Here is a 13,751-nt window from a genome sequence, read left to right as displayed (position 1 = left end):
GTGGACCAGTGTCAGTCATAGAGCCACTGCTGCTGAAATGAGTCATTTCAAATGACCCATGTGTGTCAGACTGACTTTATGTCACTTCATAAAATTGTTGTTCAGAGAGATGTCCAGGTTTCTGCAGATGCAAACTTAGAAACATGTAAAAGTACGTCTCAAAAGACATTCAGTATCTCCCACCAAGATATAGGAACCCTAGCAGTGAGTGGGGGAAACAGTAACATATTCATAATGTCTGTCTATGAGTCAAAGACTAACCGACATCACTACAAGATGTGTTTCTAAAAACGTATTCTGTGGGCAGTGAACTGTAGCTATTCAAATGATGTCCAGTTTTAGCTGATGTGCACCTGTGTTTCTTGAGTGGCAGAAAGTCAGTGGAAATGTAGGGCTGAGGTTTTCAGAAGAGTCTCTGGAGAATCCAGTGAAAGCAGTGTGTGAATGTCGCCATACCAGCTCAATGGTGCCCTCTTGTTTCAAACCAACGCCATAACAACATAGTGATTGTATGAACTCATCTCTCTTCATGCTCAACGTATAATTCGCATTGATTGTTTATAAGATAAATAATTTAGATTTTAATTTAGATACAAATACGATTAAATATGCACGTTTACAGCAGTTTTTATTTTACATTGAATGGTTGATGGCCATTAAATAAAACAAGAATCATTAGACTCGGCGATGTAAATGCATGATTGCCAAAACATTGATAGATGGTTCAATCCTGTGGTAAAAATATCGACATGTTCTCTGAAATGTTAGCGTTGTAGGTGAAACCACCGGCTCTGATGAAATCATTTTGGCTCACTGAATTATTTCTCCAATTCTTTGACCTGTTCAACGAATCAATGTCATTGTTGTTTTAACACTGAATTAATTAATCATCTAATTCCCATCACCTGCTCCGTGGATCTGCGGGAATACGGAGCGCAGTGATTGGTCGGTCGCTGCGAACCCGACTCCTCCCACTAGTAACCGCCCAGCTGGGGAGTTCACAACAGCCAGCGAACGGGGACATCCGGGAAACTTATAAACTTCAGGTAAGTACCGAATGTTAAGAAATGTATTTATTCGAAATCAGTACAGTCAGTGTCCGACACTTCACGCTGTAGTTAAAGTCACATCTTATCGTGCTTCCTTTCGTTCCCACAACTTTCCCCAGAGGCCCGAACATGTTTTCTCAAGCCAAGGAGCGCTACGAGGCTTTCCTTAAGGAGAAGAACCCGCTCACTGATCTGCTGACCACGCTGGAGCACAAGACGGGCGTTCAGAAACAATACATCGCCTCAGGTAAAAAGATTAAATAAAAGTGCCTCCGGCGTCGTGACCTCTTGACACTTAAGGTCACCCACGTTTCAAACCAGGATGATGTGTTGTAGCGTTAACCTTAACTAGAGGTTTGAGTCAAGCTTACTCAGCATGTTTTCTTTATGGTGCTGCTGGATGGTAGACTCATATTAGAGACGTGTCGTCTGGCTGACTGCTTGTGCCATGTGGCAGGGTTTGAGATACCAGATACCACAGAAACTATGCCTACTTTTTTTTTCGGTTTGAAACATAGCAGTTTCACCTCCGTACGGGTTCATTGCCGACCACAGAATCAACTGTATCAAGTTTGTACGTTTCTAACACGGATACAAATACTGTCTCACACTGGTCTGGTGCTCGTATGCAGTCTGGGCTAGGGCAGTCTTTACTTACTGATCTCTCATTGAACCAATATTGCATACTACTAATACTAACACTATACTACTGATACATTTACCTGCTTCCAACATCCCAGTGCCAACAGCTGGTGTCATTGGTGTGTATTTATAACGAGTCCTGGTCCTGAAATACCCAGTGGGCCGTTGAAGATGATATTCTGGGGGTAGCTGGTGTTAACTGGCATGGACGTCTTCTAGTGTTTTGTTTCTTCAATGACATTTCTGTCATTATGTCCATGGCCAGGGATTGGGGACATTATACTGAAGTGAAGTTGAGCTACATGGCTGGCTCTCAGTTGATACTTTTGTATTAATCCTATTAATCCTTTACCATATAAATACCATTCTGTCAACTGACCTTATGGTCAATGGAATTGGGGAGAAGTGCATGGAAGAATGCTTGCAAAGATGTTTTTGTTTTTTCCCAGATATTTGAGCTGATTACAAAAGTGTTGATGACTATGACGTGACAAAGAGTGAAGCTGCTTCCAGTTCCCATCTGGCCCAGTGGACACCATGTTCTTGTAATGTAACAGAAAAAGCTATGGATAAATTAGTTCACCAATTGTTGCTATGGCTAGTTCCCCAAATCACACTTTATCTAATGTTTGAAGGCGATTTACTCTGTCCGGGGTAAAGGGTACGTCTTACTTTCTTTTGTTGCAAATCCGTTGAGGCTTTGGCTGGTTCTGCCCTGGTGAAACTGGGCCTAATGATAACCAGGGCTACATACTTAAAGGGGACATATTATACCACCAGGTGTGAGTGTGATTAGCCATTACAAGCCATTTTGAAAACGTTTGCAGGCCCTTACTGACCCTTCTATAAGGCAAGCAGCGGCTTAATGCAGCGTCTGGTGACCTTTGACTTTATCTTCAAGGTCCTTTTTAATTGGCAAAGGAGTTGACGAGTAAAACATAAAGGTCCTATTTGCGATAACTGGAACTGAGTCTTGATTTAAAAAAAAAAAAAGCGCCATGACGACTAGAACTGCGCCATGAAAGCTGTTGTTACAGGGTGACATTTTCAAAGTTTATTAAGGGATGTCCCGATCCCACTTTTTCACTTCCGATAGCAATCCGATACATTGTTTTACTGTTGAACAAATAATAAGAAAAAAAAATATGGAAGTACTTTGCTCATGATGGCCACTTAGACACCTAAAAACATCACACTTAATAAAAGTTGAATGGCTTAAATCAAGTGAAGGGTTTTTGAACAGTCTAAATGGAGTAAACATGCACACATTTAAAAAATGTAAAATGGTTTGAAAAAAAATACAGTGAAGAGTTAAAGAAATAGCTAAAGTGATAGTTTGAATACATTTGAGATCAAATGTAGTGTGTGTGCTAACCAGAAAACGTATTATTGACGTTATTCTTCCACATCTAGATAATCGAGAATAGCTCACGAAATGATAAGGCTTGTACTGTTGGACTCCTTGGTCTTTCATATGACACATTGTTTGTGTAGATGGCATGATGTGATGGATTGTTTACGTTAGCATTTAGCTTCTACCGTAAGTACATCGGATATGTAAGAAGCAGCTAACCTCTAGCCATATAAACGGGGGTCCCCACACACAAATGCCCGACATATAATAGTCAATCAATTTCCAATCGATTAATCATTTTAGTGACAGTGATAAAATAAATACCGTAACCGTTTAAGGTTTTTTGGTTAGCTTTTGTCGATCGCCACAAGCGTGGAAATCAACAAAGCTGTGATCCGCTCAAACTGGAGCGGGTGACTTCATCACGCTCTAGCCTCAACAAAAGACCAACTGAAAATATGCAAATCTAATTTTGCATTCAGCAGTTGCACTTTTTTCTTTAAGGTTGAAATACTGCCACTACCTGTTCAACAGGTAGCTCTCACGCGGTAGCTCTCATGCGCATGGAACTTATTGGCTACTACTGTGATAACGTGACACGCTGTGCGCATTGGATCATAATTTTTTCTCCCCGCCGATATCCGATCCAGGATACTGGGCCATTATCGTCCCAATACCAATGTTGTGGCTTGGCTTGGGACATCCCAAATGGTGAAGTCTCTTAAAAAGTGCTGAGTTTGATGTCCCTTATTTGTCCGGACTGTGTTGAACCTCTCAGATTCGGACGTTGAGAGTTGTTCTCCAAAGTCACCATTTTGTACATGTCATTGTGTGGTGGTGGTTACTTACAGTGGAGCTGAATGCGATGAGTCGATATTACAATATTATGGCCTTATTACGTTCTTAAGAAAAGCCTGAATTATTTAAGTTATTTATACAACATTTAAAACCATATTGGTATTGAGTTAACAATACATTTGTTTTGTGCTTATAATGCATACGTTTTTTACTCTTGGTAATTAGAGGCATTGCGTGTCCTTTTGCTTCCCCCTAAATCTGTTCCCTTAGCCTTACTTCCCCATTAATAAAAGACTCCACTAATGTTCTAGAAGGATAACCACCACCGGTGTCTATGCACTTCTTAATAGTCAAAACTTGTTGCGTATGGCGCCAGCAGAGCATTTTTTGTAGAGAGTGACTACGGTGCTGTGCATACGCTCTGCACTCCGCTGCCTCTCCATCCTTTCCCTTTGAACCGGTTCTGCCAGTTCCTCTGTCAGCTGTAGAAACACACGGCTCACATGGATGTCCTGAGGAAAGCAGGGTATGTATTTGGTAATTCAGAGTTATGTTAATGAGACCTAGCCAAGGCCTATTCAAACAAGCTTGGATAGCTTGCATAGAGCAGTGGGGTGGTTGGCTCACATAGAGCAGAACAGAAGCGGGGCAAGGAGATTTGCATAGATTTCTAAGTATCTTTGGCACTAGCTGCACACCACACACTCCTTTAGCGTCTTTCGCTGACTACCTGGTTGCCATGTGTGCGCTCAAAGTTCAACCTGTGAGCTTTGACCGGTGATCACATCAGCCTCTGGTTTGCAGTTAATGTTTATGAGCAACAATAGGAACCAACAGCTCAAGGGAAGCTGAGGTGTGGGTTGGTAACTTGCACGGTGACTGTGTTTAACACCTTTTTGTTCCTGCTAGCTTGACCTTCTGCCTGCTTGACCTTCATGGCTGGTGTGTGCGGAATCTTTCACACGTTGGAGAACTCATTTGAAATGGTGTTTCACAGGAGGTCCCCCACCTGTCCGTGAAGATGTAATGGTGTGCTCCAAATCAGAAGAATGTTCCAATCCCATTAGGTTACTGTTTACTTACAGTGGAGCTGAATGCGATGAGTCGATATTACAATATTATGGCCTTATTACGTTCTTAAGAAAAACCTGAATTATTTCAGTTATTTATACAACATTTAAAACCATATTGGTATTGAGTTAACAATACATTTGTTTTGTGCTTATAATGCATACGTTTTTTACTCTTGGTAATTAGAGGCATTGCGTGTCCTTTTGCTTCCCCCTAAATCTGTTCCCTTAGCCTTACTTCCCCATTAATAAAAGACTCCATTAATGTTCTAGAAGGATGACCACCACCCAGCTGTTTCTTCCCCTCCACTTCTGTTCAGCTCCCAATAAGACCCAACTGGGTCGGGCGAAATCAAGGCTTTGACTGAGGAGTGAAACGGCTCAGTGTAGCGTCTATGGGGCTGGACCTCCAGCCAGGAGATCCTGGGTTTCACCTCGAATGACCCCAGTGTAGGCCTCCTAACCCAACACCTGAAGGACTGTATTTAGTATCCTGACCGACTGGACCCACGCCCCCCCCAACACTCACAGAATAACTTAGTAGATCTTATACAACAGTTAGTTCCGACCGGTCCCAACCGAGCAATTTGATTGGACAACGAGACATTCCATAGTGCTGATATACAGTATAACAGCACTGGGACTTTTCACAGACATAATCACTCCGCTGTACGGGCGTTCTAATAACCGTTATTAGCTAACGTTACATCAGCTGTTAAATAGCCTGAATGTTTATGTACTGTATATGTGTTGCCTGGCAACAGCCTAGTCTCCCTTCAGTTGCGGAACTATTTTTGTTGGCGGAGCCGAATAAATGATTACTAAACAAACAAATCATAATCTCTTGTTTCTTATTACTGTTAACTAATAAAATGTGCTCGTAGCACTGTTGTATAAAAGCAATATCACACTCGAGGTCGTGCTGTTGTACTGTATATCAGCACGGTGTGATTATCTGCGGCACTCGGCCTCGTGCCTACGACCGAATCACAGCCGTGCTGATATACAGTACAACAGCACTCCCTCTCGTGTGATATTGCTTAATTATACTGCACTATGGATATTTAGTGTACATGTATTTTACCTTTTTAACTATGTATGTATTATGTGATTCTTGTTATTTTACCTTTTTTATTGTATTTATTTCAGTACCTGCACTCTTGAGGAGAGCTTGGAACACTTGAATTTCATTGCCAGCAATTACTTTTAACTTAACTATTTATTTTTAAATAGTTAAATAATTACTTATTTAACTATTATCAGACTTCAGTCGCTCTGGATGAACGAGTCTACCGCTAAAGGACCAACAATTTAAATATGACATTTTCAATACAGAAGCTACTGTGCCTGTTCTTCAAATCAATCGTGACATAACAAATACAGGATGTGTGTTCACCTCAGCTTTCGCAGTAGGATTTGAACAGCAGTGTTTGGTTTTAGGTTGGACGGGTAATCGAGCCTGTCTGACAACGCCCATGCGACCGGTGCCTCAGCTTCCTACCTGCTTCTGTTTATTTTGCTGTGTTTTGATCAATCCAAACGCGGTTTTGTCATCGATCCTGCCCACCCAGCATGCCTTGCTCCCGAACCAAAGCAACCATTATGGCCTTCTCCGCCCTTTGTTTGAGGACGTGAGAGGAGGTGGTATCACAGTATCTCAGTTTGAGGCGGTGTTTCTGATAAAGGGTTGTATAAGTAACCTTGTCCTTTTGTTAACGTGAGTCCTATCCCCTCTCTCCCGTTCTTCTCTTCAGGTTTCGTTTGCCTGGTTGCCCTCTATCTCCTCTTCGGCTACGGGGCGTCCCTCCTCTGCAACCTCATCGGCTTCGTCTACCCCGCCTTCTACTCGTATGTATAAACTTTTGGATATGCATATTGTTCTGCATTTTGTATTTGTGATCCGCGCAGTGAAACCTGTAGTTCTCCTCTGTAGGGAAAACACTTGTATAAAACGCCCCCCTCCTCCCTAGAACTCTTAGTTCGAAGCCGATGTGGTCCAGGTCTGGTCCATGAGGGCCATTAGGTCCCTTTGGTCCTTGAGGGCCACTAGGTCCCTTTTTTGAGGAACACTTGGCCTTCAGCGAGAACACAGGATTTTGATTTCACTTGAATAGACTAATCCATTTCTAAAAGCATTATTGCTTTTAGACCGAAAGGTGTCAGTCAGCAGCATCTTTTTTAACATGCCTTCCTGTCTCTCTCCTGCCCCCCCCCCCCCAGCATCAAGGCCATCGAGAGCAGCAAAAAGGAGGATGACACCCAGTGGCTGACGTACTGGGTGGTTTATGGGGTCTTCAGCATCGCAGAGTCCTTCTCTGACATCTTCCTCTCCTGGTTCCCCTTCTACTACGCCGGAAAGGTATTTGGAGCGGGAAACGCGGACTCCAACCCTTTATGTAGGGTGTCGTTTGAGTTTTTTTTTTACTAATTGTCTACCGGGGACGTTCAATCCAGCAGATGTTTTGTATTCTGTTCTGGTGGGCAGGGTCCAAACATTTATTTTACAATTCTTCCACCACTGGCTGGTGGCCAGTCTTGATTTTTATGTTACAAAGTACAATGTAATGTATGTTGTTCAGTGCTTTAATTTAATGGGAATGTAAACAATACAGTTAAAATAACTAATACATTTCAGTGTATTTGTGCTTTGTCCCAGGAAATGAGTTGGAAATGGTGGCAATAAAATCAGACGACCACCTTTTTTGGGTGGTTATTCTAGGAATTGCCACTAGGTGTCAGTGCATGGGCAGAATCAGCTAGAACGCCAAAGGAAATGGTTCAAAATAAATGAAATTGACCATCAATTGCTTTTCATGGTTGTGGGATAAAAGTCGTTTTGGGCAGTGCTCTTACTTCACCACCACCACAAACAGGTTTTCTTCATCACTTGACACTAGGATGCAGAGGTCACTCACCCGTGAATTGGGTCCTTTTATAAAGGCGGCTATGCCGGTTTAGCATGAAAAATCTGGACAGTGTTTGGTAGCTAAAATTGTTCACCTATGTTTCACCCTGTTAGTCCCTTCACTTTTCGGAATAAAATCCCTAAAAGATCAATCAAAAGAGCTAGCACTTCACTGACCCCCGTAAAGTGGGGGTCAGTGAAGTGCCAGCCTGAGGTTCCCCTCAGTGGGTCTTCCTGTCTAAAGGGCTCTGTGCTAACGGCTGTGGTTCTCCTCAGTGCGTCTTCCTGTCTAAAGGGCTCTGTGCTAACGGCTGTGGTTCTCCTCAGTGCGTCTTCCTGTCTAAAGGGCTCTGTGCTAACGGCTGTGGTTCTCCTCAGTGCGTCTTCCTGCTGTGGTGCATGGCGCCCGTGTCCTGGAACGGCTCCACTGTTCTGTACCAGCGTGCGATCCGGCCCTTCTTCCTGAAGCACCAGGCAGCCATGGACAGCGTGGTCAGCGACCTGACCGGCAAGGCCAGGAGCATCGCCAACACGGTCACCAAAGAGGGTATTTAGTTTAGTTTATTTAGATCCCCATTAGCTTTTGCCACGCAGCAGCTATTCTTCCTGGGGTCTTTTGGTTTGGGTAGTGTTAGTTGGGTGGTTTTTGGGTAGGGCACACACAGGAGACCAAGAGGGTAGGCTATGCACACATGCAGGAGACGAGGAGGGTAGGACACGTGCAGGAGAACAAGACGCACGCACACACACCACCACCACCGAGAGACCAAGCAGGTATGGACACACAGCAGAAGGAGTGGTAGAGCAAGTTGGCCCTAGTCTCGACAAGAAGTGTCAATTAGTGGCCAATTTTTGACTTTGTGTGTTGCAACCAACCATTATTTTTTGGGTATTTCTTCTCTTCCCCAGCTGCCAACGTGGCCCTCGGCCATGAGAAGGGCCAGTGAGGCGTGTCTAACGTGGAGGAGGTTGAGGACCTGGTTCAGACGACGTGTCACGCCTCCAGACTTCTTAACAGGATGGCGTGCGTTGCCCGGACGACCACATGCCGGTGGTCACTGCGACGGTCTCCTGCCCCCTGATCTGTGTGAATCCTCGTGTTTATTTATGTTCCCTGTGGGTTTTATTTTAATAACGTTGTGTCATGTCATCACGAGGAGAATGTTTTCGATTAATTAATCAATTTGATCTGCAGCACAGAAATGATTGCTTGTGGAGGAGTAATAAATATTTCAGATGCTTGGCAAGCTAATTCGGGACTGCTAGTTTGGGAATGCTAGCAGAGCCTCTTGGCGTGTGAAGGCCCTATTTATGTGACTGTTAGGAGCTGTTGTCCCGCATTTCAATCCTGCTTGCCCTTAATAACCAGGACTGATTAGTCTTACTGGAAGGCGCTGAACTGTTTGTCTTTTTTTGTTTTTATGTGAAGGAATAAAACTGGAATGTGAAGGAATAATAAAATGGTCTCATAAGTTAATGAAGGTCTACCTGCACACCATCCTCGAAGCACCGCTAAAGGTTAAATGTTTCGTTTTTTTTTTTTTTTTTTACTTTCGACTTGTCTGCTTTGCTAGGCCCTTTCAGAGGCTCCACCGCTCCACCCGCGCGTGGGGAGATGCGTGAGAGGCTGAGTGGTCCGCGTTTAGTGTGTCTGTGGGCTGAACGGGGGGGGGGAATTGTCTACAAACCAGGACCCGGTAGAGGGTTTACGGTTCCTCGGTTGAGCAGAGGGGACCGTCGCAGGCACACGTGATCGATCATTCCACCGAATTGACTTCAGAGGAAAGCGACGTTGCGCGGGAGGGTCTCCACCATGGACCTATAAAGGTCTCCACGTGGGCCCTCCTACGCAGGGCTCTTCCGGTGACGTCATGGACGTGTGATGGGGGCGATCAACGGACTGATTATTTACGCACCGTTGAGACTCGCATAATAAAAATAGAAAAATGCGTTCACTTGGCAACAAATATCACTGCACAGTAGGCTCCGATTTTAAGACGTAATGAAACCAAATGAAAGGTAGATGCATCTGTACTGTATGCAGACAAACAAGCGATGCCCGGTGTCTCAGTGCTACATCGAGGCGGTGGTTTAGTGCTGTTTTGTCTAGCCATCATTTGTTCCTCCGAAAGACTTATCTTCTCCAGCGTCTCGTCCTGTTTTAGCTGCAGCCCATTGCAGCACCGGGGACTCGCCGACAGGGGGTGACAACGCGCACCAAGTCGGCGGATGAGTCATCCGGTGAGTCGGTCACGTACAGACAAACACAGGAGCTGAATCACAGCTATAGTAGGAGCAGGACCGTGGGACCACGGCCTCTGTTCTCACTGCGTGGCTTGTCGGCCACCAGCAGGCCGTCTGAACGAGACGGCCTGGATGAACGGGTCGTATCGCGTAGGACCCTTCTCGTTCTCCAGGCTGCGCGTCACAGAGCCGTCCTCACGGCGGTAGGCCTGTTCGACGGGTCTCTAGGCGTTGTCCATGGTACTAGGCCTACTGCTGCAGTGATCAGCCGACGCACACACAATACGTTCGCTGTCCTCGGTGCTGATTGCATCGCTGTTGATGCAAAACAAGAACGTTCCTAAACCATCACTTGATCTCGCGTTATTTCCCAAAACAAATAGCGACGCACCCGTTGCTGGTGATTTTATATTTACGGTATTATATATAATAATATCAGATGATTATGTTATGGATTCTATCTATGTTGGAGACATCTACGGAGTGTCCAACCATCAGGACAGGCGTATTAGACGTGCGTTTCAATTATTCATATTTTGGACCCATAGCGATAGACATCCAACCTTAGGTGGTCCTCCATCCGTACATTATTGATGTTCAATATGTGAACGTTTTTTGTTCATCTATTTGAGACCTTAAAGTTACCGGTCTTTAAGATAAATGACGACCTGTCAATCAAAACGACCTCCGCCGTCCGGCCACGAGACCACTACTATAAAGAAAGGAAATCAAGTGTGGGTAGAAACGGACAAAGCGCCTCCCACGTCCTATCTCTGGTATCAAGGGGGGAGAGAGAGAGAGAGAGAGGGAGGGAGGCAGAGAGGGAGGGAGGGAGGGAGGGAGAGAGGCAGAGAGAGAGAGAGAGGGGGGGGGGGGGCAGAGAGAGAGATAGAGCCAGGGAGAGAGAGCGAGGAGAGATCGCTGTGCTGTTGGATATTGGGCGACATGAGCGCTACATGAATCGTGTAAAATGCTTTAAGACGCTTTCGGCGTTTCTCTTTTATCCGTCTCGACCCAAGACGAGCCCAGAGCGGAACTATACTTCACATTCAGGTATGGAAATGTTCAATGAATCGACGGATATATCGCTGGAAGTTGGTGTTCTGTAGCGTGACGGTCCGTCGTCTCTCGGGTCCGACCAGCGGTCCGTGATTTACCGACGTCTCATGTTGGCATTACGCCCGAATATTGTTGATTTAATAACCTTGACGATCAAATGGAATCTACATGCATGTAAGCTACATATTGCATCGACATAATGGCAGTCTGTGCGGGAGAGAGAGAGAGAGAGAGAGAGAGAGAGAGAGAGAGAGAGAGAGAGAGAGAGAGAGAGAGAGAGAGAGAGAGAGAGATGAGGATGTGGGGATTATGATTTCGCTTTGAAGAGTAAGGGGAGGAGGGGGGGCGCTGCGACTGTGAAATGATGTCCCCACAGTGAGGAGGCCATCCTTCGGTATTTATGAATGAAGCGGGCAGAGCGGCTGGTTTGGAATGGCGGAGTCGACAACAAGAAGTCGCCCGCCCGTCAGGACCGTCGCTAAGGCCGTGTTGCACGTCAACATGTGACTACATTCACCCACAATGACGCTGGCGTGTGACGCAGAGCCCATGACGATTTCTGTGACAAATCTCTTGTTGGATCCGCCAACATGTCCAGCATCTGGATGTGCATGTTCGCACATCCTCCTAATCTACATCCTCCTCCTCCTCTTCCCTGACTGGCGTGTTGTTTACCGTCTCGCCTCATTTCAAGACAAGTGAAATACCATCAGTGCTCTTTCTGTGTGTGTGTGTGTGTGTGTGTGTGTGTGTGTGTGTGTGTGTGTGTGTGGATGTGTGTCTGTCTGTCTGTCTGTCTGTCTGTCTGTCTGTGAATGTGTTCCATAGAGCACAAGTGAGGCCAGATATCTAGCTCTATAGAGAAGAGGGCAGATAGCTAACTCTATACATGACAGGGGCAGATAGCCCCATCTCTGTCAGGCCATCTCCCTGTCTGACTGCCTCGTGGTCGTTCCGTACTTCTGTCTGTCTCTCTGTCTTTCTCTCTCTCTGTCTGTCTGCCTTGGACGGCCAGTGGTTTGACGCTACTTGACCCCCAGTCCCACGGTAGGAGTTGGTGGGAGCGCTGCATGGTGTGAGCTGTGCAGCTGCCAAACCCCAAGAGACCTCAGGTTAACCAGAGGCTGATGATGAGGTTGAGGCTGAAGGCGTTGGAGAGGACGGCAGGCAGACCATCTCCGCTCGCTGGGCCACCATGGGAAGCTTAGCCCATAAGAGGAGGACTCTCGCATCTGTGGGACAGACGCAGGGTTCAGCTCAGGCCCAGGTCGCTGCTAGGCGTCGCAAGGATGCAGGACATAGTGCAATTCAATGGACAGATGACACACACACACACACACACATACACACACACACACACACACACACACACACATATACTCTGACATGCGTTTGCATCTCTGTGATGGTCCAGGGCACCTGTTCCTCTATGCTTTAGGGAAGTGTTAAACATGATCAGTAGTATTAATCGCAGTAGTAGTGGTTGTGGTGGTAGTAGTATTAGTGTTTATAGCAGTAGTAGTGGTTGTGGTGGTAGTAGTAGTAATAGTAATAGCGGTAGTAGTGGTTGTGGTGGTAGTAGTAGTAATAGTAATAGCGGTAGTAGTGGTTGTGGTGGTCGTAGTAGTAATAGCAGTAGTAGTTTTGGTGGTAGTAGTAGAAGTAGTAATAGCAGTAGTAGTGATGGTTGTGGTCGTAGTAGGTATAGTAAGGGTCGGTCAGATCAGGAGGTAGAGCGGGTTGCCGTGAAACCGGAAGGTTGCTGGTTCGATCCCAGTGTTGCGTACCCTGCCTGTATATGCTATAGAAAGGAATCATAATGGCAACCCACCATTACTCCCGAGGAGACGTGACTTCCTTTCCTTTCCTTAGTACTAGCAGTCGTAGTAGTGATACAGCAATCATCCCCTTACAAATTGGAACTACGTTGGTCTACAATTGCAACAACTCTCTCTTGTACGGTCTTCAAGGTATTTAGATTTTGGTCAGAGGGAGACCTAAAGAGGCGGGGAAGACAAAAAAATTACCAAATAACATATTTGAGTATTTATACCATTACTATCAAAATTTGGTTTGTAAAGGTTGATTGCTGCAATATTTTAGTTGATGTCAAGGAAACATTCCTCGTACTCATTCTCGTATAAATCTTGGTTTTTCTGCGTGACATTGAGGTAGTGGCGTCCAGTCTAACACTTTGATGAAACATCTATTCCCAGCTCGCTGGACGTTGTGTGCTACCAGAGCGGCGACAGAGACGTTGTGTCTGTGTTGAACCATCTTCTGGTTCAAGTGCTTCTACACATCATGTGGTGGACAGCTAGGTTCTGAAACCTACTGCCTCGGTTTAGCCCCCAGACTCGGAGGGCACCTCTGGGTGTCATCACAGGAGGGCTTGCAAGACAGACCTACTCCATCTCAATGCTCTTAATTCATGAATTAACTTAATCGCTATGTATTCCATCTCATTCATTTCTAAATATTGAGAGAGGAAGAACGAGTCTGTGCTGCGGTATGCCCAATGCCATGGCACGTCCTATTTATTTATATATGAGATCATTTGCTATGTATCTAGTATGGCTTAGTTATGGTTCCACATCGACACAAAGCAAGGGGGTTTACAGACCCATTAC

At 45.3% G+C, this 13,751-nt stretch overlaps 1 protein-coding gene across 1 annotated transcript; it reads left to right on the top strand.

Moving 5' to 3' along the window:
- The first annotated feature begins 988 nt into the window (after window positions 1–988).
- Window positions 989–9,279, top strand: LOC311362203 (receptor expression-enhancing protein 5). The gene is made up of 6 exons (XM_084482015.1): window positions 989–1,046; window positions 1,169–1,296; window positions 6,668–6,761; window positions 7,134–7,272; window positions 8,197–8,365; window positions 8,728–9,279. Exons 2-6 carry the CDS (start codon window positions 1,179–1,181, stop codon window positions 8,763–8,765), a joined length of 558 nt encoding a protein of 185 aa, XP_084338141.1. The 5' UTR covers window positions 989–1,046; window positions 1,169–1,178; the 3' UTR covers window positions 8,766–9,279.
- The last annotated feature ends 4,472 nt before the right edge of the window (window positions 9,280–13,751 follow it).

This window comes from Micromesistius poutassou, assembly GCF_964030765.1.
Source record: "Micromesistius poutassou genome assembly, chromosome: 17".
NCBI classification, from domain to species: Eukaryota; Metazoa; Chordata; class Actinopteri; order Gadiformes; family Gadidae; genus Micromesistius; species Micromesistius poutassou.
This window is presented reverse-complemented; position numbering and strand designations above follow the sequence as displayed.

What these genes read in the sequence shown, in the direction of transcription:
- LOC311362203 (XM_084482015.1), top strand. Translation starts at nt 1,179, where the DNA reads ATGTTTTCTCAAGCCAAGGAGCGCTACGAGGCTTTCCTTAAGGAGAAG. An exon ending in CCTTCTACTACGCCGGAAAG is followed by an intron (nt 7,273 to 8,196) that starts GTATTTGGAGCG and finishes GGTTCTCCTCAG; the next exon opens with TGCGTCTTCCTGCTGTGGTG. An exon ending in CAACACGGTCACCAAAGAGG is followed by an intron (nt 8,366 to 8,727) that starts GTATTTAGTTTA and finishes TCTCTTCCCCAG; the next exon opens with CTGCCAACGTGGCCCTCGGC.